The 26,780-nt window shown below is 42.6% G+C and overlaps 1 protein-coding gene across 16 annotated transcripts in view; it reads left to right on the top strand.

Moving 5' to 3' along the window:
* ARHGAP22 (Rho GTPase activating protein 22) overlaps positions 1-26,555 on the top strand; it is a gene marked incomplete at its 5' end in the record, with an annotated part of 163,920 nt that extends 137,365 nt beyond the window's left edge. For 12 of the 16 annotated variants that reach the window (XM_080401590.1, XM_080401581.1, XM_080401591.1 and 9 more), the window contains 6 exons: positions 610-817; positions 4,972-5,104; positions 9,774-9,847; positions 11,663-11,784; positions 14,570-15,473; positions 19,720-26,555. In XM_080401590.1, coding sequence (XP_080257716.1) covers positions 610-817; positions 4,972-5,104; positions 9,774-9,847; positions 11,663-11,784; positions 14,570-15,473; positions 19,720-19,948 — 1,670 coding nt within the window. In that variant the 3' untranslated portion in view covers positions 19,949-26,555. The remainder of the gene's footprint in view (positions 1-609; positions 818-4,971; positions 5,105-9,773; positions 9,848-11,662; positions 11,785-14,569; positions 15,474-19,719) is intronic. The other 4 variants (XR_013930353.1, XR_013930354.1, XR_013930355.1 and 1 more) reach the window with 4 other exon arrangements.
* Positions 26,556-26,780: the final 225 nt, after the last annotated feature.

Below are 26,780 nucleotides of genomic sequence, written 5' to 3'. Positions count from 1 at the left end.
TATTCCGTGTTTTAATTTTCATTCACCAATTTTAATTAAAGAAATAGACATGCAAAGCTTGCAGGATATGGTGGGGGATTTTCACAACAGCCAGTTTTAATGTTGACAACTGTATTCTGTCACATTAGCAATCCCCAGCTAGGAGGATTGCTCTTGTTGAGCTGGGCAGCTGCAAACTGTTAAGGGCAACTGTGTAACAGCGAAGAGGTGGGTGCCTTCAGAAAGGAATTGTGTCCCATAAAGTCAATGTAGCCTTTGTTTTGGCATTCTTGGGACAGAAGATGCAATGGCAGTATAATTACTTAATCCAGATTCAGCACAGCTGCAGATAACCACAAATATAATCTTAACCCCACCTTCCTTGTGCGTAATGAGACATAAACTGGCTTAGGGTAGAGATTAGTTTGAAGCACTCTTAAGCAGGCAAAAAACTCAGCATGTAATTCTTGGTTTTAAAAATAATTTTTTTCTTCTGAGTCTGCTTGAAACTGGGCCTTCACAGAGGTTCACCTCCTCCTGGTGAAAGCTTCCCTCATTTTATACCCTGAGTGGTAGCTCAAGAAGAGTTTAAGTTGACACCCAGATATTTCTCTTGCTCTCTGTTGGCAGGGATCTTTGGACAGCGATTGGAGGACACCGTACAGTATGAGAGAAAGTATGGGCAACGCTTGGCCCCACTGCTGGTGGAACAGTGTGTGGATTTTATTCGGGAACGAGGTCTTACAGAGGAAGGGCTCTTTCGGCTCCCTGGCCAAGCCAACCTTGTCAAAGATCTGCAGGATTCTTTTGACTGTGGAGAGAAGCCCCTTTTTGACAGGTGAGTTGACATCACCAGATTCAGGCTGGTTTTCCTGTGGCAGGTAAAATCTGGCAGGAATGGCCCTGCAGAGGCTATCCTTTTTCCACACCATTGTTGCCTTTATTTGAAGTGCCACTGGGGCTTTTTCCTGCATGGTGTTGGCTATGGAGGTCTTCATTCAGCTTAGTGCTTGAGCAGAGGGAAAAAATTATCCCATTAATCTAGATAGGGCTACTCCAGTGTTTCAGTTTCAGCAAATGTTGAATGAAATGCATTGCTAGATTTGGGTGTGCCATACTCAGCAGTTGGCGGGATGCCACCATAGAAATGGATGTGATGGAGGTAAACTAAGCTTTTACTGCTTTCAGATGTTGTATTCTCCCTTGCCACAACCACAGCAGATCTACCCGGGGCAGTATCTCAGCTCTGCTCCTTCCTTTGTCACCAGGCTTCAGAATAGTTACCATCATCTCACACATCTTCTCTGGCTGTTATGCATGCAATATATAGAATTGGTCAGCATGTCATAACAAAACACTTTCTGACCCTAGAAGAATTCTTGGCCAAAGTGATTTTTTTTTTTTTTATCTACAATTTCAGTAGCTGAGATGGAACAGTTGTCTCAAAACTGAATGTATCTTTTGATTTTCAACAAAACTTGAGTCAAATGTTTCTGAAATAAAAACGGCAATTTTGCATTTTTCTTCCTAGTATAAAAATGTTGATGTAATCACTCCTTTCCTGGTACACAGACATGCTAGCTGTCTTTTTATCCTACTAACCATGCCAATATCAGGGAGCAGCAAGGGTCAGCTGCTCTGCAAAGCAGGGTGAGCCAGGAGCCAAGTGTGGTAACAGACTGGCAGAGGCTGTGACACAGTCCAGTGATCACCAGGCAAGTCCATATTGACGAGGCAGGTTTGAGATCTGGCTAAGTAATCTGTCCATGAGTCAGTGTCCAGGTCCAGATCAACAGGGTCTGTGGCCAGGCACCGACATGGCTGTAAGGCAGTGGGAGTTGTAGTTCAGACACAGGATAAACAGTAGAGGCTCAGCTGAGCATCAGCTCCCACGGGAAGTGTCAGCCCTGGCTCAGAGCACTCCATCCAAGGTCAGCAAGGGAAGAGGGGCAGCTCTTGAGCTGCACTATCTCTGCATTGGCCCTGAGTCCAGGCAGTAAAATCACCAGGAAGGTGCATGCTTTCAGGCCCCTTGCAGCCAAATCCTGTCTGTACTTTGCAACCAACATTTCCTTCCTCATCTCATATGTATGTGCTACCCAGGGTGAAGGTTGGCATAGTGCCAACCTAAACAGTGCTTTGAGAAATGGGCCTTGACTCTAACAGAGATCTTGAACTCCAGGCATATTGGCACCCAAGGCCATTGTGTAAATTTGACCCAATCACTATCACAGGTCAAAAGTGGGATCAGATTCATGATCTTGACTTGGAGACCTGGCTCCATTTCTTGCTGGAACTCACTAGTACCACTTTCCCAGGTGATGCAGGGAGCACCTGATATATTGCCAGCACATTAACCTAGGGAATCACTTCCCCTGGAGCTGCAGCCAGTGTAAACATTGCCAATAGCATCCCTGCTTACTGCTGCAGGAAGAGCTAGCACTCTCCTGCAAAGGCACCAGTGTTTGGTCTCATCCTGGGAAGAATATCCTTAGAGTTTATTTGGAACATTCTTCTAATTCTTCCCTCCCCTCAGCTTCCCAGAGCACCCATCCTCCTTTCTTTGATTCTTAACCACAGTCAGTATTTGCTCTCTAAATGGAAGTGTCAAATATTTAGAGATATTTTCATGAAAAAGTAAAGTTTGAAATTGTCAAATTCTCTCACTTCATCTTTTCTTAAACAAAATCTCTGTATTTTTAACTGAATGTCTGAATGTTCTAGTTCAGAATTACGATTACCTTAATTCATGTGAAAGTGAACAAAGTTATTTTGGAAAACACTCGTAATCTGGAACAGGAGAATCTACGGAAAGAATTAATGACAGTTTCACTTTCATGTTTTACCTTAATCTAAACAGAGCCTCCCCCCTTTAAGAGCATTCTTAAAGGAGAAAGCACCTTTATTTCCATAGACATTTGCACTGGCTAAATAGATCAGTGCTAAGTCTCACCTTTAACAGAGGCAGTAAAGATCTCCACGAAGGAATGCCTGCCTTTAGGGTAGTTGATTTGAAATGTGATAACTGAAGGTTCTGTACAGAATTAAAGGAGGCAAGCAGAGGGGTATCTGAGTAGTGTGGCAGCTGAGAGTCCCCCAGAAATCACCTTTTTCTCTTTCCACCATGTCCACTGTGACTTGTAGGCCCAACACTAGTCTTTGATGTGTGTAGTCACAGAGAGAGATAAGGGAAAGCCAGTTCCACCCTGGCTAAGTGAAATGCTTTTCCTCCTAACAAGCATAATTTTCTCTATGCGTAACTAAAACTATCCATGTATGGCCTGGGATGCCTAGGCAGTGGCAAGTATTTTCTGCAAGTCTGAAATCTATATACTATATATACACTATATATACACTATATATCCAAGTCGGGTACACTGAAAAGAATGTTCTTTTTTTTCCCAGTTGCAGTGAGTGCTCTTAGCTGCCTTCTGTATCTATGGTGATCTTAAAAATGTTAAAGCCTGCCGGCCCCATGGTGGATCAGATCTTTGGGATGACTGATAATTAAAATATTTATTTTTAAAATGCTTTTCCAATTTGGGTTTTAAATGCATATGTATGTTCTTATGAAAGACAGGTGTTGCTGTTTTGGAAGCACGTACAGCAGCCTGCTCCTATTGCAGTTCCATACCACTGAAAATTTGGCTGGATTTCACATGGCCTTGTGGATGAAACACTAACCACAGCCAGTGGACCTGAAACTTTTGTCTGGGCTTTGCTTCTGAGTGCTAGTCATCCACCATACACCATCCATGGCTGAAAGTCCATACTAAAAAAAAAAAAAAGAAAAAAAATAAAGAATAAGGGTGCTGTCCTCATTTGCAAAGCATTTATAATATACTGTAAAAAACCACTATGTGGAACTATGGTATTCTCAACTATGATGGAGCTGTTTAATAGGAACAGCATTGTCAGGGTTAGTAGCAAGTGGCAGCTGCTGGCAGCTTCCTATTGTAATTTGTCCTGTTTTGTTTTAAATGTGTGTTCCAAAACTGCTTAAAAACATACCAAGTAGAAGAGATTCAGCTCTTAGAGGTGAGGATTTGAAGGTCTGTTGCCCAATGGTTACTGGTGTGTTTTTCTCAGAGTTCTTAAAAGACCATCAGGGCAATGGTGGGTAGTGGGGAGCTGGTGACAGAATCTATTTAAACTTCCAATGGTCAAAACCTTTGAGGAGATCATCTGCAAAAATTAACCAAGTTATACCAGAGGAGACTTGGAATGAGGGAGAGGTATCGCCATACATCAAAAGCAGAAATTGAAAGGAAAGAACAACAGGTGCATCTTCATCATGGCACCTGACACCTCAACCCCAACTTAAAGCAAAGGAGAGAGAAGACGAAAAAGAAGTTCCTGGAGTGGGAAAGAAAAGACAAGTTGATATCCCAGCATAACACATGGGCTAAGAAATGCCAGATAACCCAGCCTGGGGAAGGAGATGTGACCACAGCCATGCCACCATGCCAAATGACAATAGAGGGCCTGGAGGAAATATAGCTTCCTGCATTTTTTCTGAATGACTGACCAGGACACCTAGGAGCCTAGCCCATCAGACAAATATGAGTGCTGTCTGGGGAGCGTATCAGGCAGGAGGGATCAGTGAGAGGATCAGAGGTTATGTGTGGTTGCATAAGGATCCAGAGCTCTGTTGTCCAGTGCTCTGTGATCACTGTGCACTTGCCTGGACTGCATTGCTTACATTCCTGATTCACATTGACTGAGGAACCACAGCACCATTCTACCTTAAGCAGTATGCCTTCCGCTGCCCATATTGCCTGAGATGCGTTTGTATCTTGAAAAAATGGGAGATTTCAACTGTTCCTAGGTAGACACCCTCCTGCCTAGTACAAACATGTGGCAGAATAGCTTCCTTACATATGCCTACTTTGTCCCTGTCCCTAAGAGGGACCTTGATGCACCCCAAATGAAAGGCATCGACCTTTGGGGTAGTGTGGGTTTCTAAATTTCCTTCCCTCTTCTCTATTGCAGCAACACAGATGTTCACACTGTGGCGTCCCTCCTGAAGCTTTACCTTCGAGAGCTGCCAGAGCCTGTCATCCCCTTTGCCAAATATGAAGACTTTCTTTCTTGCGGACAGCTACTCTCAAAAGATGAGGGAGAGGTCAGTGATCCTTCTAATCTGCATTCTTCTACCTCAAATGTTGTTCCTAAGACTCAATTTAGTACAGCTTTCTTCTTATCACTCTTCAGTCCTGATTCAAATCAATGAAGTTCCTGGGAACATTCCCCTGAATTTTCCTGAAGTCATGAATTGGACTTTAATATCACAGACTCCTGCTTGAAACAGGAATTTTTTGAAGTCTTTAGCCTGGTGCTTCTTTCTTCTGAACAAGTCTGTTCTGTATCATAATGAGCAAGAGATGTAAGGCAGGATATCTGGGTTCCTTTCCCAGCCTTGCTGTTAACTCATTAGCAAGCTGTATGAAGTCATTCCCTTTTCCTGTGTTTTCAGTTTCATGTATCAGAACAGCATGTTCTGCTTCCCAAGTTTTTGGTGGATGAGGCATTGATCAGTGTGATGGTCTTTGTATTTCTTAGAGGAAAGGCACTGCAGAAGGGTAGGCTATTATATTATCCCAAAATAGGGAAAATAATGCTAAGAATACTTTGCCAGAACCTTCTTACGATGTTCCTCTCTTTGGTTTCCAGGCAAGGGAAGGGGCTGACAAAAACCTCCAAGTCTGTGGCAATCATGGAAATTTTGATTCACTGCTTGGGAGGAGCAGGATAATTTACAATATGATTGATTGATCTGTTTCATCCATATTGTTCCTCTTGTGGTGATGCCTGAGCTCCTTGCTGACTGCAAAGGCACGTTGGATCTGGTCTAATGTGGGTGGAACTGTGCCACCTTCTAAAACAGAGATTTAAAGAAGCTGTAAAGGTTGTTGTTAGTGTCAGCTAAAGAAGCAAAGGCCTGAGGGCTTGTAAGTCGCAGTCCACGGTTCTGTCCCTTTTCTCTGTGCGGCCTCAAGAGCATGCTCATATCTTTGTCTCTGGTGGGGACTGTAAAAGAGCTTGGGGTTCACCTTTAGTTCAAGTGGCAGAAGACTCTGCGGCAGAAGTCCTTTATGATGCCCATAGGAAGATGCTTGCTTGCATGCATCAAACGTAGCATATCTGGTAATGTCGATTTTTTATGGATAAAAAGCAAGTTTTCCACTATCTGTACTCACACGATGTATCCTCTAGCCAACTCTAAGAAAGCAAATTTCTGTACGTGACACAGTGTATTACTGCACATGGATATGCATTTGCATCCTAGACACAGCCACATCAATGTGCCGGTGCACTAGTGTTGTCTTTTAATAGTATAGGTATGTGCCTACTAGCTCTAAAACTTGCTCATTTTCTGCCTTATTCTCAGTCAACTCCGACATCTCTGCAGGGTACTATGCTGCAAACAGCACAATGGTGGATTTCACAAGAAAGGGCAGCAATTCTAAGGCAGTGGAGCTGGTTTCATTTTGGTCATAATATGTGCAGACTGGGAAGTTTTAGATCCATTAAGCACTATTGCACAAGAGTTAGAGATGCTGCCAAGTTGGGCAAACATAATTGTGTATCACTGCTCAGCTTATTAACTATGTAGTTTGCCTGATTTTGCCTGCACAGGCTGCAGCAGTTTGGGAAGCAACATCTGTGTTGGTTTTGTGGGAGCAAGGCCAGACTCAAATGACTTGTAGTGCAGTATTCTCTTTGGATTAGAAAGGTGATGAAGAGCACTAGATAGTCAAAATGAAGGCTTACAAAATAGGCTACTGCTGATAGCACAAATTTGTCTTGTTAAGATGCTGTTGTAAACATAGCTTCATTTATTTTTTTTTTGTCAGAAAAGTCTGGAACCTCAACAAGGGCTGTTTACTTTTTCAGAAAGGAAGGTGGAGTGCATACACCAGGGGTGGAGAGGCTGTACGTGCACGGTAGCACGCGAAGCAGAATGTAGCACAAAGTCATACCCAGCCTGTAGGGCCTGATTCACCTCCCACATAGAAAATAGCCCTACTCAAAAATGTGGTTGCATTGAAACCATAATTTTTTAGCACAAAATGATAAGCAGGGAATTTCAAAATCAAACGTTTCATTTTGAAAAAGTATTTGGAAACAAAATATTATGGTAATTTGAAGTACTATTTTGTTTTTGTTTTTCACTTGGAAGTTTTGAATGAGACTTGGACTCAAAATATAATTTTCTTTAGTTTTGTATACCTGCCTCCCCCCCCCAATAAAAACAGAATTGCTTAAGGCAAAATAGCCATTCAGATAAAATTGTTGGCATTTTATGCTGCTTCTTTGTGGCCATAGACAGGAATTATTATGATGTTAGCGTGGCCTAATCTCCATCTGCAGCAAAAAATACTTCAGCACTGCCCTAGGCTTTCCATTTTCATTCAGACTGCTGTTCATCTTCATTCTGCACCCAAGTAATCTCTGGTGTGGGAATGCAAACAGATACATAACAGAGGCCTTTGGGTTGTGCTGAGGCTTCCAGGTATCTCAGCAGGACTGCAGTGTTAAAAAAGATCTGAGTCTGATCCCAACTAGTTAGGAGAAGGGACTGAAAATGAAAAACAATTTTACAGTAAGAATGAATGACAGATCTTCAAACCTCTAAAAATTCATTTGAGTCTGAGCTGACCTGACATGGTCGTATTTTAGCCTCCACCTCTGCCTGTACTCTAGAGATACACACAGTAGTTCAGTGGGCTAAGCATATGGGCTTTGAATTTTTAAAGAGGGTCTGAATTTGGGTGAGCATCTGAATTGTTGCTGGTTTTCCAGCTCAGCTAGAAGCTCCTAATTGGTGCTGATCTGTTACACACATTGCAAAATCCTTGGGTTTGGGATTATTCCTTGGAAAGCACGCTTCTGTGGTAAATTAGACATGCAGCATTTTCAAGGAGGTAAGAGTTATTACTGCAAAATACCATGACGAATGACAGTGCAGAGCCTCTGTTGCTTGCTAGGCTGCAGCCATAAGCATGAACAGTGCTATTTGTTAATAACGCAGCAGTTTTCTAGCTTGCATTTTCCTTTACACTTCTGCTGTGGTGTTAACTAGGCTTAGCCTTCTGCCACCTGTTGGTGAGGCGGTTGGTGGTACAGATCTGTGGCAGAGCTGACAGATGCTGCTGCAGCAGTAGAGAGCTTTTTTTAACCTGGCAAGTGTTTGCACCTTGACAAATAGGAAGATACTCTCTGTGTAATACCACGTTTGTGATTCCTCATGACAAAGTAAGGATGATAAATTTTTAGAACCTTTTTTGTTTCAGGTAGCACCTTGTACCTTTATGTTATGTTTCCAGCTGGTCACAACTGCCTGCAGTTTCTGTTCCAAAGCCCCTTCTTCCATCCAGTGGAGCCATAGTATTTTAACTCAGAGCACTTGAAATACAGTGCAAAAATATAATCCTGATTTCTGTATTTGAAATAAATCGGGTTACAGAGCATAATTCAAGAGGGAATTAGGTCTGTTAGCTCACCTATTTCTAGTTCAAACTCCTCACTTGAAAGCTGGATGACCTAAACAACTGACCTTAACCTTCACATCAGCAGCAGATGACCTTAATTCAAAAGTTTTCAGAAGTTTAAAAAGAAGATTGAGATTTTTAAGGGACTGGTCTTTTCTTAGTGTCTCCATTGTTGTCACTGTTAAATCAGCATAATCTTTAAGCTAAGGCATTAAAAAGGACTTAGTGCTTCTAAGAATTCTTCTTAAGTGCCTGGGTTTTACTAGAGGGCTTTTTTTTTACGTTGGGACATATAGAATAAAAAAGTGTCTATACATTAGGATGTTAAGGATGGAGGCAGGAATACAGACTGCTTTCTGGATCTTTCTGACTTGTGTGGACCAGAGAAATCGGGAAGATCTTGCAAAAGGGTGGCCAACAGAATTCCCTCCCTAACAGCACTTAAAAAATCAAGGAAAGTTTGAAATGAATGTTCAGCTGCACTTCTTTGGCTTGGAACCAGTTGCTTCTGGAATTTCTCCCCCATTAGTTAGCAGCTATCACTCTTCCCAAACGTGCTTGGGTATCTGTTTTCCCACAAAAGGTTTAATTGTCTTAAAAAATAAGCAAATCTCCAGGGCAACTGCAGCATTGACAAGAGCAAGCAAATGATGCTTGGGACTGTGGACGGACAATAGCCTTCTGAGTCAGAAGTTTTAATTAGGTGATTTAAGTAGCTTCAGGGTTTAAGTCATTCCTCTAGCAGATGTCTCATCTTACCTTTTAATGTAAAGGCAGAAATTTTATGAGGAAGTATGTCACAGGTCAGAATGACTGCAAATGTAAGCAAGTAGTTTAAAAGGAGGTAGTTGAATTGGAATGTCATTTTGCTTTTTAAGAAAAAACTCTTTTCTGCTCAGTTGAGCATTACTGCAGTGTATTTATCCTACACTTAATGCCTCAATGTTTCAAATAGGCCAGGTGCTGAAAAGGCACTTTGCTGGTACATTTATACCAATGCCAGTGGGCAGACTTTGAAGGCTAGCAGGCCCTGCTAATTGAAGGCTTCTACGTCAACCATTAAAGCTGACAGGAGAATTTCCACTCAATTTGAGAACTGAATAAAGTTCTGGACATTGGGGTTTTGGTAAGGCACAACACACTGGATGACACCTTTTATAAAGCAAAGCCTCCTTACGTTATCATTTGTTGTTCAGAGTTTTGACTCTGGAAAGAGGACTTCATAGTACTGAAGAAAAAAGTCATGTCTGCTTTGCATCACTTATATTAATAGCTCTCCTTGTTTTTTCTGTTCCTCAGGGTACCCAGGAACTGGTTAAACAGGTGAAGAATTTGCCCCAAGCCAACTACAACCTCCTCAAATACATATGCAAGTAAGTGAAATTAATTAACACTTGGAAAAGTCACCAAGTTTTGTGAGGCTCAGTCTTATATGCAAATAATATACTCTGAAAGTATGAATATTTAAACATCACTTACATGTAAGTTACTGCTTCTATAAAACATGTGGAGGTGAAGGAGCAGCCTGCCTGAAGGTCTGTCCAAGAGCATCAGCCAAGCAAATTGCTGTCACCGACAGCCTTGGCAGCAGGCATGAATGATACTAATATATTATTTCAGAAGCACTTAAAGAACCAGTAAAGAAAGGCATTTTTTACAAGTACTGCACACTTGGAAGATTTATGACACAGGATGGGTAGCAGATGCAGTCAGAATAGCCAGTCTGTCCTCAGCTCAGGTTTAGAAGTGGATTGAGAGTGGCTTCCTCTTGGAGCATCAGGGGCTCTGCAGCCTTCTCTCTCTTCATCTCTCTGCTGACTCTCCCAGTTTTTGCAAAGTGGGCTGGAATGTGTTTTGGGAGCTGGAAGGGACTGTTACCTTAGATACAATGTAGTGAACTTTATGTTGTATTCTAGTCTCCGTGGTAGTCAGTCCCTTTATGACCAGTGGGATTTGCACTTCTAGAGCAGGCAGTAGACACAAACACCGATATGAAGTCCATGAATTATTCAAGACATGTCAAACCCATCCCAAGTGCACACAGATAGCATTTCCTAAATGTATTTTTGAATGCTTTAGAACGTTTATTTTGCTTCACTATGTGCTTCTATAGCCCTTTGTTTTAATGTCTGAGCACCTCAGAACATGAATGAGGCAGCGGAATATACGCATGTTTCTAAGTGAAGAACTGGGGAAAGGAAAAGCAAGTAGAATTTGCTTCTGACTTGGTGAAGAGAATTGAGGATTCTTGGGTCTCAGCACACTGTCTGCCACAGGACAAAGCCACAGAAAAAAAGGGGAATGCCTAGAAAAGTCAAGCTGCAAGTAGCAGCATTCAAAAATTTCCCAAGTAGTGCAGAATGACAAGGAATTTTTTTTCCTGCTGCCAAAACCCATCCAATCATCCAAAAATTAACAACAGTTTAGGAAATAATGTACACTTAACTTTTGAGGCCACCTAGTCCTATATTTTCTGCTATTGTAGGTCTGCATGTCATGTAGTCCTTTTTACAACTTGGCTAATTAGATACAAGCTATTCAGGTGTTTGTTACAGCCTTTCTCTTAGTACAACTCCTGCTGGGAGTTTGTTCCAAATTACAGAACATTAACTGTTAGAAACTTCCTGCTGATTTCCAGCTCATACATATAGATAGCCAGTCTGTCTGGACTTTTTCATGTGCTACCTTTGGCTTGCACAGTCTTTTCTTGTGTTGGTGTTTGCCCAGCTGATGCATTCACAAGAAGCATTTGGGTTACCTCTTTACCTGTATTTTGCTAATTCAAGCCACAAAGCTCTTTCCACAGGCTGCTAGTTCTAGGACAAGAAGATGAGTGAAATGTCTTTTTACCTCTTTTATATCTGTAAGTGAAAACTGGCAGAAGTCAATCTGTGTAATTGGAGAATTCCTATAAAAATGTGAAAGTCTGTTCTATCATACCGATTTGAAGGCTGGATCCCTGGTAGACTGGTACTTTTGGCAGAAACCATCCGGTCCACTCTTGTTCATACACTAGGAGGGACCTGGGGTTATTACTTACTATGTAAGCTGCGTTAGTCCCTAGAAGCATTTCAGGTATCAGAATTGTATAAAGATAGGACAAAACGGTTCCTGCCTCAGAATGACTACAGTCTGAGAATTGACTGACTTACTCCTCTCCTTTGATTTTCCTGGGGGGGCTTTTCAAGGTTCCTTGATGAAGTTCAGGCTCACTCCAGCATTAACAAGATGAGTGTCCAGAACCTGGCTACAGTATTTGGACCAAATATATTACGGCCCAAAATGGAAGATCCAGTGACTATGATGGAAGGTAGGTACCACTTTTGTGAGGTAACACACCACCTGTGTTTTGGGGCTGTAAGAGCATTCTGAAAGGCATACATTCATTGGTAGCCGTATCACTTGACTGCACAGTAAGCAACAAGTCAAGCAATCCCTTTCATCAGTGCCTGTGAGGGGCTGTACCGGCTGGCCTCTGTTATCCCACTCACCGCTGGCCTGGGTGTCTCTCCTCTCCACCACACGGAGACCCCTGTGCCCTGTTGCAGGTTGTTATGTGAAACTCTTTTTGAACCCACTGCTGCAATGAAAGCTCAAATATTCTTCAGAAGTATCATGTTTAATTACCAAACTGCTACCATTTAGTACTGGTGCATTTCGGTGGTTAGACAGCTACCTGTAAAGGACATCCAGGTCACAATGAAGCAGGTACTCTAGTTTTTGCTGTGTCACAGTGGCTATAACTATATGTCTTTAGAAGTGCTGTCTTCTAAGCAGGCTGCATATGGGTCAGAACTTCACAGAACTAAAAGAGTAAGTTGAAAATCACTGTTACTTTTGGATGTAAAAATCTGAAGCTTGAAAATTTTTACCTCCGTGTGGGTCAGGGAATGCCCAGGAGATGATCTCTGGCTGGCTGACACTAGGGCTGGGATACAGCCCCTCTCCCAGTTGTGGCACTGGAGCACTACTCTGGTGCAAGTTTTAGCAGGGTCTTTGCATTCCATTTTGTGTGACCCTGGCAAGCCTGCAAAAAGAATTGGTGGATCCATCCAGCATTAGGTATAGATGGAGATACTGTGCCCAGGATGTTTGAACCTGTCACTGCTCCCTGACTGTAGAGGACAGCTGATGTGGTGTTCTGTGTGATGAAAATCCTTCACAGAACAAGAGCCTTATCACGCCTTAGGAGCAGCAGTGCCTTTAGCTCTGCACAGGTGGCCTCTGAAAGGCACTGCAGATGTGTGCCCCACAGGTGGCAACTCAATGTAAGGTAACAGGCCAACTTCAGAGTATGGCCTGACGTACTATAGTTGTTCAAGGTCTTGAAGCCTGCCACAGGGTATGGGCATTATTATTAAGGGTAGCTTTGAGACCTTACCCTCACACAAAAGGGAAGGCACAAAATTGTGGGGAGGAGAAAAAGGGAGTGCAGGAGCAGATGCTGGGTTATTCAAAGGTGGGCATAGCGGAAACCTCCATCTGTTGAGTGATGCTGTGACTTCCCCTAGTGGCCAGCTGGCCGGCGTGGGTAAGGCTCTTACAACCTTGGCCAACCACGTGCTTTTTGGTCAGTTGGTACAGATGACTCGGGCATTTCATCAGACAGTTCAGCTGATGGCAGCGGTGCTTGTACTGTGTGTAGGTGGCACAGGTGCCACATGCTGTGGTCTCATGGTCTCTCCTAACCATCATATAAAAATACTATGGTGACCTGACCTGGAATTCTGTATTACCACAGACCTGAATTGTAGAAAAATGGGGATCCCAGTGACAGGATTTTTAGACTTAATCATTATACTCATAAGCAACAGCAATTGCAGTGGGTTTTTTTTTATTGTTAGTTGAGGACAGAAGATTGATTAAGTAGACATAACGGAGAAGTAGAAAGACTCAGTACATATTTTTTTAGCTTCAGGGTAAGATAGGCCTGCTAAATCAACTGATACAGAAAAATACTGCTGCCAGTTCTTAACAAGAACCACTTTAATTACATCTCTCTTCAAATTTAACCCATGCATTTCAAATAGAAACATCTGAAGTTTGACAGCTAAATTATTACGAATGGCCTTATCTCCAGAGAGGTTTATTTCTGTCCCTGCTTCCGCAAACATAAGACAGAAGTTATAGGCAAGCTCAGTACCTCTCACTGTCAGGCCAAAATCTCATTATTAAATTCAGGGTCCTATTTTGAATATCTTCAAAATAGGAGCCTGAATTATTGAATAATAAGACCAAGATGTGTATCTTGGTCTTATTATCTCAGATAATAGTTAAAGATAGAATTACATATTCACTCTTTTTAAAGTTTTCCTCTTTTGCAGAAAGTGCTTTGTATTAGGTTTGGTAAGTGGTGTTCTCAATTAGTTCATAATGGTCTACCCCATAACTGGAAAACAATGGCAACTCATTTCTGTGGATTTAAATAATTTTAAGTAGTTTCTGTACTTGCTGTACACTTTGTGCAGGTGCATGTATGATACAGATGTCATACTTTCTGCAAGTTTCTCTATACACTTATAGCAGAAGGCCTGAGCTGAAATTGCTGTTTTTTCAGTAAACAATAGCTCTGGGCCTGTTAAGACTATGAAACTGGGTGCAACATAGTTGGTGAAACCTGCTGGTTTTGGAAGCTTGACAGAGAGGTGCTCCATCCCAGAAAATAGCATAGTGTGATCAGGTACGGCATGCGTCTCAGCACAGGACTATGCTGTCCTGCAGGGATGCAAACACTGAGACTGATGCTGGCTCTAAACCCCATGGCCTGGTGTGGTACAGTCATGCCCTTCTTCTCAGGTGTCCTCCTCCTCTGTCATCCTCAAAGGTGTCCTTAAGCAAGCCAATCTGTTAATCATTGCTAGTGATCATGAGCTGGACTGACAACTGCATCCTTCAGTCCCGCATGTGCAGCAAAGGGAACAATTCCTGTCTCTGGCAGTCCTGTACAGAAAGGCCCAGAGCAGTTGTTTGTGCAGCACATGGTGGTCACGGAGGCCCCCTCACAAGGAGCTCATGTGGCACCTCACAGGCCAGGGGGTGAGTGGCTGAGGTCTTCCACGTCTCATCAGCTGCTTGCCTTTGTTTTCTCCCCACAGGTACCTCACTAGTTCAGCACCTGATGACCGTGTTGATAAGCGAACAGGGGCGAATCTTTGCTGTTCCTCAGGCAGATGTGCCTGGGAGCCAGCTAGAAATCAGGCCTGTGCGCCAACGCAGCACTGTGGAGTGGATCTCCGAGGAGGATGGGGAGGACGGCAGGTCGGAGAACAGCATTCCCAGCCCCGCCGATTTGCCTTCTAGCAATGCTGTGTCACTAGAAGCCACTCCTGGACCTGTGGTGAAAAATGCTCCCTCAGAACACAGTGGCAAATTGACTCAGCCTGCCACCGGCCCCAACAAGAGAGGGCAGACGCTGCCTCCGTGGAAATACTCCTTCCGCCAGCAGGGAGCACGGTCTGTGAGTCCAAAGCTGGGCAGCTCATCCTTAGATATCCCCAACCTCTCCTCCAGCGGGAACTGGTTGATGAATGGATTGTACTCTCTCCGGGGCCATCGCCGGACAGCCTCTGGGGAACGAGTTAAAGACTCGTGTTCTTCCCAGAGACTCTCTACTTACGACAACGTCCCTTCGTCCAGCCTCTCCCTTAGCACACACAGTATGGCCAGCACCACATGGTCCACATCATCATGTGAAATCTCTGTGCTGGACTCGGTCAGCAGCTGCCCAGCCTGCCGGGCCAGTGACTCTTCTGCTTTAAGCTCTCTCAAAACCGAGTGGATGACTCAGGGCTCGCTGTCTCAGGGTGAGGTCAAGACTGCAGACCTGGAGAACAGCACTGACAGGCTTGAAGCCTGCAGCAGCAGCAGCAGTGAACAGAGCATCCTGGCTGCAGCTTCCAGAGACTCTGTCAAATGCTCTAGGGCCCTACAGAGCTTGGTGGTGGAGCTAAAGACAGAACTGAGCAAACAGAGGACTGAGTATGAAACTAGTATCAAAAGGTAATGTCACCTGCAGGGGGGACAAGGAAGTTGCCTGAGCATTACCCCTGTTTGAATGCGGGTGTGGGCTACTCAGCGTATCAGGTTCTCAGACCTGGGGTTTGGGAGACAGCAGGTTTGGTTCTGCTCTTTTCTCACTGCTCTCTGAATCTAACTTTACTCTCTCTGACCTAAGAGAGGATAAAAAAACCCGGGATTTCTGTCACACTGGGAATTCCAGTATTTCACTTTCGGTGTTTTCACTGGAAATCAGAACTGCACAGGCAATACCCTGGTATGATTTTAGTGCCCTCAAAGCAAACATCTTAACATCTTGGAGGGAGGGATTGTGACCCAGGGTGGTCAAGCCCTACCAAGGAACTCTGATGGTCTGTGCGGGTGTGGAGTTTTGTACCAAATCAGTCTGAAACCAAGGGCTTCTTGTTCTTCAGGAAACTGATTTTGAGGTGATTTGGGGGGATGTGTGTATGTGTGGTGGTGTTGGGACAGCATGTCACTATACCTTTTTCAGCAGCCCTTTTGTGTTGAACTTGTCTAGAAATCTTGCTTTTGATTTTTGATGTACCTGTAGTGGCCCCTTGCTTATATGGCCAGCTGCTGGCACACAGCAGCAGTGAGGTGCTGCTTGTACAGCAGATACATGAACTTTGCAGTTCTTTGCTCACTCTGATGTTTAATGCACAACTGCAACTGCCGGTGCTGTGCTTTAGATTTGTGCTTAGACAAATCCTTCCCAGTTTTCAGAAGGGATGCGGGTGAGGGCAGGGGCTGTATCAAGTATTAATAACTAGAAAGTTCTATTTATTAATTTGTGTGTTATTGTACCAGGTTTTATGAGTGTAAGCGCTCAATAGAATGACTTTCAGGCAAGTACTCAGGGAAATATGCACATGAAATATTGTTGCTTAAATGAATTAAATATGTTTTAATATACAGCCATATGCAAAACTGCACACCATACAGTAATACAGAAGAATCTGGCCTGGGCTCTGCAGCACTGTACTTTGCCCTGAAGAAGGGCTGTAGTCTCATTTCCTACCAACAGTTGAGTTCTCAGCTTTGTGTGTTAAGGCGTTAATACTCCTTCCCTTGTTAAAACTTCGGTAGCGTTTACATGCCTCAATTTCCAGTCTCCCAAAGATGGTCCTGGAAGCACATGTGAGTGTTCATAGGGATTGTATAGTGCAGCTTTAGGCTATGTTTGTTGCCTCTTTTGTTCTTGTTAGAAGTAATTTCTGAAACATGTATCTGAACTGTGATCTCTTCCAGTGGGCCAGCTGTTAAGGTAGGAATTTCACTTGCTGCCTTCCTGCTTTATTTTACGATTTCCTACGGTGGTGTCTTGCCAGCCTCTGCAGCTTTTCTGGCTCTTGCGTTGTAACACCTTGGTATGTGATGCTGGAAGGAGAATCAGGCCACGCTGCAGTTTCAGTTCTCCCACCTAACACCACAGAGTGGGAGAAAAGCTTACCCTCGCCTTGTTGTCTTCCAGGTAGAACAGCTGATAATACCACCAGTTGCTAGCATGGTGTGATTGAAAATAATGTGAATAAGGATGATAGCTCATGGCTTATTGTTTTTTTTTTTTTAAATGCCCTACTGATGCAGAATGGGAGGGAAATGAGGGTATGTACCTTGCACTTAATTCTGTGGAGCTGCCCTGGCAAGCCTTGTTGCGGGGATACAGAGCAATAAACAGGAAGGAGAGTAGGCTGCAAAACTTGGAAATGTGTATGTGCACATTTTACCTGTTGCCTGGGGCAAAAGATGACTTTCCGTCTCTTACCAGTAAAACTGTTCCAATGGGGCCTTCAGCTGTTGACACCAGGGGCATCCAGGAAGACTGTTCTTTGTTCCAGCTGTTGAGCAGTTCCAGCTGCTTCAGCTCTAACACCTGCTGCTCCCCCTCAGGAGGACGGGGCAGAGTGCACTGTGGCTGGAGGGGAGGACTATAACTTGGCCAGGTCTCACAGGGCAAAGCAGCTAAAAGGAAAATGCCTAATGAACTAATAGTTTCATAAAACCAGGCAAGATGCAATCACTGCCTTTTTGTATTAAAGAGGATGACTCCAGCTGCTCAGGATTACAGCCTGAAGGATCTTGCTGTCAAGTCTAAGAATTTCAAGCCAAGTTTTTCAACTCTCAAAAATTTTGCAATGTTTTTACTATATCTGCAGCAATTTACATGTGCAAAAATATGTTCCTTTTGAAACTGCATGAAAGCCCGCTCCTGTGGAAAGACAGGAGCTAACTAGCAAAGAAGGAAGGCTGCTTAGCAGGGAAACTTTGGGATGCCTCACTAGCTTTATTTTATTGAAGATAATTTAGTCCCCATAAGTAATAATTAGTTCCTTTACAATTGTGTGTGTGCTTGTGTGGCTTGCAGAACGTTGTGTGTGTAACAGGGCATGATTTAATGAAAGAAAATAAGCTTTTTGTTGGCACTTATATAAGTGGAGGGAAAGCAGAGTCAGTACCTGCCTGGGGCAGAGGTAAGGAACACTTGCTGATGGAGAAGCTGTTATTTATCATCATCAACTGCCCATTTTCTCTCTCTTAGTCAGAGGGAGGCAAGTTTTATGGCCTTCCTGTAACCAGCCTGTTCCAGAGCATTTTCTCCCTCGAGGTTAGTATAATTATCAGGCATTCTCTGTTGAGTTTCAGTAATCCATGTTTACCACCTTGGAATCTCAAGAAACTGGAAGTATCTTGGAGACAACTATTATGTTGTGTATGTAGAAACACAGTAAGTTAAGTATTGTGACCCTACGTAACTTAAGAACATGGACAGCTAGTCTAGGCTTCTGTAGCTGACCCCTTAACTTCGTGGTGGAAAAATTTAATTGGTAGCTCTGTGCTGTAGGATCTAACAGAAATGTTATAAAGGGGGTGCATAAGGAAGCATCCTAGCTTCAGGAGAGTCCTCTTCTATTACAGAAGACAGCTGCTACCTGGGCGATGAATGTCTGTCTTCATCAGGATGGGCAGTTTTTTGCAGACACAGTATACATTTCTGTTCGCTTATCCGTGCAGCAGGTGGTCTGCCAGACTTGACCAGCATGCCTGTATGTGACTTTCCCAACAGCTTAGAAAGTTGTCACAATGTTCACGTTGCCACCCTTAGCCGTGTGTGAAGGAAGTTTAAGGGGATGCACTGCATTGCCTGCATAATTGCCTCTTGGTGGTCACAAAATGGAATGTAGACACTTCTGGTACTGTCACAAAGATCCTTTGTTGTTTTGTTGAGTCTGTAGCATGCCCTTCTTGACTGTCGTTTACTTTGTCTAAAACCAACCTATTCACAGTTTCAGTGGGAAGCCAGGCACCCTAGCTTCACCGTTGGGTATTATACCGATCAATGAACTGAAGAGGTGGGGTGGTATCTTTTTGGGTTTTGTTTGGGTTTTTTGTTCCCCCCCCCCCCAAGTTATAGGGTAGACATTTTTCCTAGGAAAAGCCTAAGTTTTACAATCATATTCCAGTGACCAGAAATTCCTGTCTGGATTATACTGTCTCCTGTGTATTAACACCACTACTCCTGTCTTACAATCAGGACAGCAAGTGATGTGCCTTTGGCACTTGTTTTAAACCAAAAAAATATGAACTTTGTTCTCTGACGTCCTTAGTGAAAAGTTCTAAGTCTTGCATTAGAGCTTTGTGCCAACTTACATTTAAGATTTGTTCTTCAGATTCTTCCTCATATGAAATACTGTTTTTTGTAAAATCTTGTACAGTATGAAAAAATTTTATTCCCCCATCAGTCAGTGGGGGACCTTTACAGAAAATACTGTAAAATGGATGGTAAAGGAAGGACTGAGACCTCATGCCTACCTAAGCTCCGAGGACGTTTTTCTCTGTATTGGATCTCCACACAGGAAACACAGTATCAGGATGAAAACAGAGGTTAGAAGATTATTTTGGAATTACATATTTGAACTCAGCCTTACTGAGAATACATCTACTCAGATATTCAGTCTGTTGCCCCAGAGTAAGCACTGTTTAACACTTGAGCATATTCTCTCAAGATACAAACAGAGGAGGCTTCAGCTTCCAAGGAGTCTCTGTCCTTAAACTCAATATTAATGACACTGCTATTAGTGCCTTCCTCTAAAACTTTCTCTTAGAATGGAGATATTTTAGCGCTAAGTGGAACAGCTTATATCTATGATAGCTATCAGCAGTACTTATCCAGCCACTTAAAAAAAACCCTCTTTTTTTCCCCTTCCTTCTCTTCTTTGGTTTTAAGAATTGAAGAAACAAGTGCAGACCTGAGGAAACAAGTGGTTAGGTTAGAAGAAGAACTGGACCAAGAACGAAAGAAATACACAATGCTGGAGATAAAGCTGAGGAATTCTGAACGTGCTCGTGAAGATGCTGAGAAGAGAAATCACCTCCTGCAGAAGGAAATGGAAGAATTTTTTTCAACGTTAGGATGTTTAACTGTTGGGAGTCAGACTGCTAAAGTCCCCAAGTAAAACAAGCTAATGGTACAGTATGGAAAATTCTAATTCTGACAAAACCAGTGAAAATGCACATTTTGTTCTTGTATACTCATGTATCATGAGTAATTCTACAGTGACACTTGCTCTGTTGTCTTTACATGTGCTGTGGTATTTGGGCCAGCTGGGAAAGACTGCTAAACATAATGCTTCAAAGTTTAGATGTCAGATTACCAAGAAACAGTGGGCACCCTTTTTATCCACAAATCAAAAGATACCATTATCCATAGCTGTACCGCTGCCACCTTTGGACTTACTGCACCATCTTTCACCGGCACAAGGACAGTGGAAGTCCTGCAAGGTAGGTGGGACGGCCAGAACCCATGAACAGGCTGAGCCTGGAGCTGAGGGCCTCCACACTTGTGCTTGGGAAGGCGGCGGTTCCAGTGTGTCACCATATTCAGTGTGGTTTGCCATATGGATTTAATGAGGTGTTTTTTCTCCCCACTTCCTACATAATTTTACCCAAATTTCTTATTCTGTAAAGTTGCATTATTTTATGAAGATAATGTGAAAACGAAGTCTACAAATGAGCTGAAGGTACCAAAATCTTGAAAATTCACTAGAATTGTCCCTGACCCACCAAATAGTTCCTGTGTTTCACAAAGATGCAACTTATTAAACTGTATAATCAGATTGGCCACATAAACTCCATAGAACTGTAAATATACAAATTTTGCTCTAGATATTGGGGGTGGGGTTGAGCCAAAATCAGAGCAGTACTACCTGCAAGAAAAAGTCTTGTGAGTTGATATGTACTCAATCCGACATCAAGGTAGGAGAAGAAAGATTCTTATCATCAGAATGCATCCACCTGCTGAGTGTTTTTTATCTATAAAACTTTAATAGCAAAACCTACGGTAAGAGAAATCAGTGCAGCTGGTGGGGTGGAATGCTAGGGAATCTATCTTTAACCTTTCCCAGACAGTTTATACTTAGCTGCCTTGTACCACTTCTCATGATGCCAATTGATTATTTTTTTTGTTAGTTCACAGGGAGGTGAGGGGGCAGCCCAAGTACCGCAAACAAGCCACCAGCCTAAGTTCATTACTTCTACTAAAAAAAATCATTAGAATGAAGTTGCAATTTCTGGTAACTAGCTGCCAGGGCTGAATTACCCCCTTCAAGGGACTGCTCTGAGAAGTTCTGTGTAACATCCATGGAGCCTGCACACAGAAAGTTGTTTCACCAGATTCAGCCCGGCACTCATGTACGGCCCCCTCTTTCTTGGCACCTATCTTTGAAAGATTTTTAACGGAAAAGTGCCATGACAACATGAACTGGCTAAAGGGAAAGTATAGAGGGTAGTGAAGGTGCCTGCTTCAAGTATTTTCAAAAAATTACCTGAATCTGTCTTTTCTTACTAGAGAAGAACTCGCTGTTTGGAAATAACCTTAGAATGGGCTTTTCAATGTACCAGCAGATAGTACACCTTTTGGTATTGACCTTCTCCTCATCACCTCACAGATGTCCAGGTATTTCATTATTTAACCATCTAGAAGTTCACTTGTTTTTACCTCACTGTAACGCTTCTCCTTCCTATAGAAATGTAAACCATTTGAAGTGAGCAAAAAGAAACATTTTAACTTAATCCTTCCTGGTTAAGACATGTCAAGCAAGGTGGTAAAGTAGTTCATGTGGATAGGTTAATTCAGTTTTTTCAAAACATCTTCCCTTCTCTCCAGCTGCACTGGATCCCTTACTATTCCTGGTGTGAGGCAGTGTGGCAGGCACGCAGTGTTCAGCAGGAGCTGCCTGCCACCTGCAGGCACTAGCATCACCCTCACCCCTTTTTTCCACCACCTCCACCTTGTATTATTACTGATAGTCACAACTGATCCTGCAAGGAATATGATGGCCTGTTTAAAACAGCAGCATTAAAATGCATAATGGGAGAAGCAACTGTTGTAACAATGATTTGGAGCTGCAAATGCATAGTGTGTTAGGTGGCATCAAACACCCTGCCAGTCATCACAAAATAAACCTGAATATTAGAGGGGCCTGAACTGGACTGTAAGTAATTCTCTGCAATTAGAACATCAGGACTGGTAAAAAGAAAGTTTCTACTAAGGCATTCAATCCAAGTAGTAGTAGCAACCAGGTTATTTTAATGCCCTCTTTTATTCCTTCCCCCAACACGGGTACCTTTCCTTCACTGTATCCTTCCCAACAGCCCACACCTCTCAGATGCTTTACAACGCATTCTCTCCTGTACGGATCAAGTGCAGACCACTCCCTTCAGTTCTAGCACACCTACAAGCTGAAGAACTGAGCCATGCTGACTGGGAGCCTTAAAAACATAGACACAAGACAAGCACTAAACAGGACAACTGGCTAACTCTCAATGAAATCAAATGCAGCTGGAATTCTACAGTAAGTATTTAAACTTAGGTTACTGCTACATATAGCAGAACTACGGAACAAACCCACCTACCCCAAGTCTTCAGCTGCTGGACAGGATCATCTGTCAGCTATGTAGCACTACATAATCTTAATCTGCCATCCAGGATAAAATTATTTCTTCCTTTTTCAGTATCACAAATTAGTGATCCTTCATTCAATCCAACTAATAGAATTCAAACCAACTAACAGAATTAACCATTTCCTGGTTGACTGTTGTGCTCCAGCAACACTATTCCTCTCGTTCACGAGGAATACATTTCAGGTCCTTTTGAACATGATCCACTGCAGTAAACAAAGCCTGCAAGAAGCTGCAAACTACCCACTTCATGCTAAAATGCACCACGGTAGGATATTAATTCTAAAGCTTAGCAATGAGAGCATAATGTTCATTTTCCATCATGTACAATTACACAATAAATTGCAACACACTTGTGCTGTCCTACACCACCTCAGGGAACACTATGCCCTTATCTGAGGAAGACGAGACACGTTCCTAGCTTCAACTCCTGTTTCTGTACTCTGTTTCCCACTGCTTCCTTTGCCAACTTCACAGATCTCAGAGAACACTCCTTATTTTGCAGACTTTTTATTCATTACAGCCCCCAGTTTATAGTGCCAGTTTTCTTAGCAAGCATTTACAAGATACAGGTTCGTTAGTATTAAGACATGACAAAGGCTCCTGGAAGCAGGTAGATACATTTTTACCATAGCCTTACCTGTGCAATCCTCCCAGCCTGGACCATTCCCTTCCAGTATTATGCAGGCAAAAAAGTGTAAAAAAAAAATTCAGTGAATGAAACCCAACACAAGCATATGCTTCAAAATAATATCTGAAGCCAAACAGCAGCATTGCAGCATAACAAAAAACTGCTGTAAGTCTCCATGGCATTTCTAACATGAAAAAGAAAATTAGTAATGATTGATAGCTTATTGAATTATCCTCATTTGCTAGCAGTTTCCATGCAAGCCAGCAGCACTATGGAATATTTCAGTTCTGGGCCTAAGTTGCCCACAGACAAAGCCCTGGTAGAGCTAAGACGGCCTCAGGGCTTGCTCTAGTATCAATACATTACTTGGAAGCAGCTGCACTTCATGCTAACATATGTAAATAAAAAAAGAGCATTTCCGAGCCTCACCTCATTCCTAGAAGAGCACCCCACAAAGAGCTGGTCCAGAGAAACAAAGCAGGCTGCACGGTACTGGCCATGGTCACGCTACCTTTCCCTTAAAACCGTACACAAATACAACGCAGCAGCACGCAGACAAACACAACTCAAGGGCATCCTGAGTGTTTGTTTAAAGAAATGCTGAGACCCTGCTGGAAATGAAGGCAGTGAAATGCATTACATTAAGATTCAGCCCCAGGGCAGAGGCGCCAGTGCAGCAAGTGCTCCCGGCACCTAAGTTACCAATCCAGGAAGAGCTCTTTGGCAGTCCAGTCCTTTAGGCCCCTCAGACTCAGTTTTGAGAAAGATTTTCCTGAGGGCACAGGGACTGGCCCCTCCTTTCATACACTGGTTGGCCCACTGCTTACCTCCTGCAACACAGGGTCACAGCAGCTGTATTTCCAGGAAAAGCAGCGGCTAGAGTTGGCAGCAAGGAAGCAAGAATAAATTCCCAGCGGTCGGAAACACACTTGGTATTAACAGCCTGTGGCAGATCCAAAGCCCATGGAAAGGAGAAATGGAAGAAACGTCACTTGGCCCACACATGAGCTCACACACAAGACAGGACTTTTAAGTACCATTAAAAAACCTGAATTCGCAGGACAGGACTGATACTAATAAGACTCCAACTGCAGCCTTATTATGAAATCCATTCCAACCTAGCTATGAAGAAACACTAAATGCATAGTGGTCAAACTTTTTTTTTTCTTTTTTATTTAAAATATCATTATAACCAATTGACATACTATATAACAATGTATACATTCCAGTGGTGCACATGTAATGACCTATGGCATGAATGAGTAAAAAAACCACAATGTTCTCAGTAATGCCCCACCAACAGCTTATTTGGAGGGAATAAAGGAAAAGCAGGAAAAGGTATCAAATGTGAGGAAGAGAAAAAAAATAAATTACAATTTTCCCCAGTATTTTTAATGGTGTATCTTCCTCTTCATATTTCTTGGGACAAAATAAAATTAAGAATATACTTCAAAGGGGGCAGAAGGAATGATCGCAATAACTAGGGGTTTTTTTCTCAACTTTAGTAATAAAAGCTAAAGAACTCTCAAAAATAGACTAGATATTGGGCCTACAAAAGTAATTCATCTGTATGCAAAGCTTACCAAGAATTATTCCTTTTGTAAAATGTAAAGGATGAGCTGACATTACTAGTAAGCTATTTTTACCTACAAAACCAGACTACAATAATAAAACCACCAATTTACAGCTAACACAATATTCTAGATGTACATTATTGTACACAAGCTATATATTACACATGAACATCTTACGTGAAATATATAAGAAACATACTTACTGATACTGTCCCAACATTGGCCAATAGGTCTATTTTCTAAAGGAAGTGTATTTTTCTATTCACATTCAGTGTAGTTCCAATAGCAAGGGTTAGCTTTGCTTGCTTAAGAAACGTAGAAAGTTCATGTGAGGTAGTTCAAGAAAACCTAGCTTAAATTTTTAACTGCAAAAGTAGAAACACAATGTGATCTGATTCATAACACATTTCTGTAATGCAGAGATCTCTGAAGAAGAGAAGCAAGTGAAAGAGGTCACTTAAAACACCACATTTATCCAGTGCCCTTAACTAAGAATAAATTAAATGAATTGAAAATTTGGGTAGGCAGTAGTGTCTCATCACATTTCTTCATTAAAACCCTCATTCCAACCCTACTGAAAAATACAGACAGCTCTCCTTCAACTCCAGTTCTCAAACTAAATATGTAAGAACCACAACACTGATAGCCAAATAAAACAGCACGGACAAGCTGCTGTCCACAGCAAATAAAAACACACCTAGAAAGAGTAATTCACTCCCTTTGGCAGCTTGAAACAGTAAGACCAACTGTAAGCTGAACCTACTTCTCCCCTTTGCCCAACAATCTTAATAGAGAAACATTTAACGTTGTATGCTTTGGACTATTTGGTTGGGCCGAAACTATCCTCCTGTACTAGCTTTTCGATCATTTTTCTTCACACAGTGTTGAGATGCCATATACATTAACGTAGGGCATTACACTAATTTAATTTGTGCTCTAAGGAAATAGCCTGTGTTCAGAGAAGCAATTTTCCATAAAACAAACCCACATCGGTAACCCTCCACTTGGACACTGAGGCAGCAGAGGGTGCTGTGGCCACAGCTGCCCCCACCCTGTTCTCCCCTGAATTCACACCTGTGTGGGCACTGGGAGCTTACCGAACAATTTCTGCTGACAGCTGACACCGTCTTTGTATCTAGCTGGAACTCGCATCCAGAAAGCTACTACTGCATACAGCACAGTAAGGTTCCTCCAAACTAAAAACTCAAGCCGAACAGCATCTTAGGGAGACATGCCACGTCTGTCCAGCTCTGAATGCAACAGAGGTGACCTGCTCAGCCAGGCTGGCCTAGGGTTGTTCAGCTGATGGGTTCTGCTCTGGCAGCGCAGCTTCTCACACACACCGACACACAAACCCTCCGCTCCCACCCCACGTTCTGCATCAACAAGAGACTTCACAGAGCAGAGGTGCAGCACATAGTAACAGTACTTACCAATGCCCCCGCCCCCCCCCGTATTTCTTATTCTTGAAGAATCTACTTCTACAAAAGGAGACAAGCTATTTCATCCTTGACGCCTGCCACAGCTCTGACCAGAAAAGGTAGAAATTAATCTCGTTATTACTGCCCAACTTTTAACATCACCCGAGGTAAGAAATCAGACAGCTCACTGTAATTCAATCCCTACCATCTCCCAGCGGATTGGAATGGCCCTAGAGGAAAGCTGCATACACTTTAGTGAAGTTGTCATGAGAAGATTTTGGGATCATAAGACTAAAATAAAGCTTAGTAGTACTTTAAGAATAAAATTGTGCAGTGTATTAGACAGTATGTGATCTAATGACATAACAACAGACAAAGACAGCCAAACTCCAGCTACCCATTTGTTTGTTATCTGTGGCAGTGTACAACTATCTCTGACATAATTTCATATTTCAATAAAAAGGGAAGTTAATACTAACATGTTGTTGTGATAATTTGGATTCTGAATCTCATTTTCTTGTCTTTGAAATTCTCCATCACTTTAATTTGCCTAAAATGCAAGCAACTGAAAAAAAGCAACTGAAAAGAAGGAAAAAAAAGCAACACTGCTACGAAGATGGTGCCAAAAAAGTGAACTCTAGGTTCCCACAGGCAAAGCTCTGACCGTACTGAAATAATCCCTTTAAACACAGCTCACTCGCAC

Source organism: Falco punctatus (genome assembly GCF_963210335.1).
Source record: "Falco punctatus genome assembly, chromosome: 9".
Taxonomy (NCBI): Eukaryota; Metazoa; Chordata; class Aves; order Falconiformes; family Falconidae; genus Falco; species Falco punctatus.
This window is presented reverse-complemented; position numbering and strand designations above follow the sequence as displayed.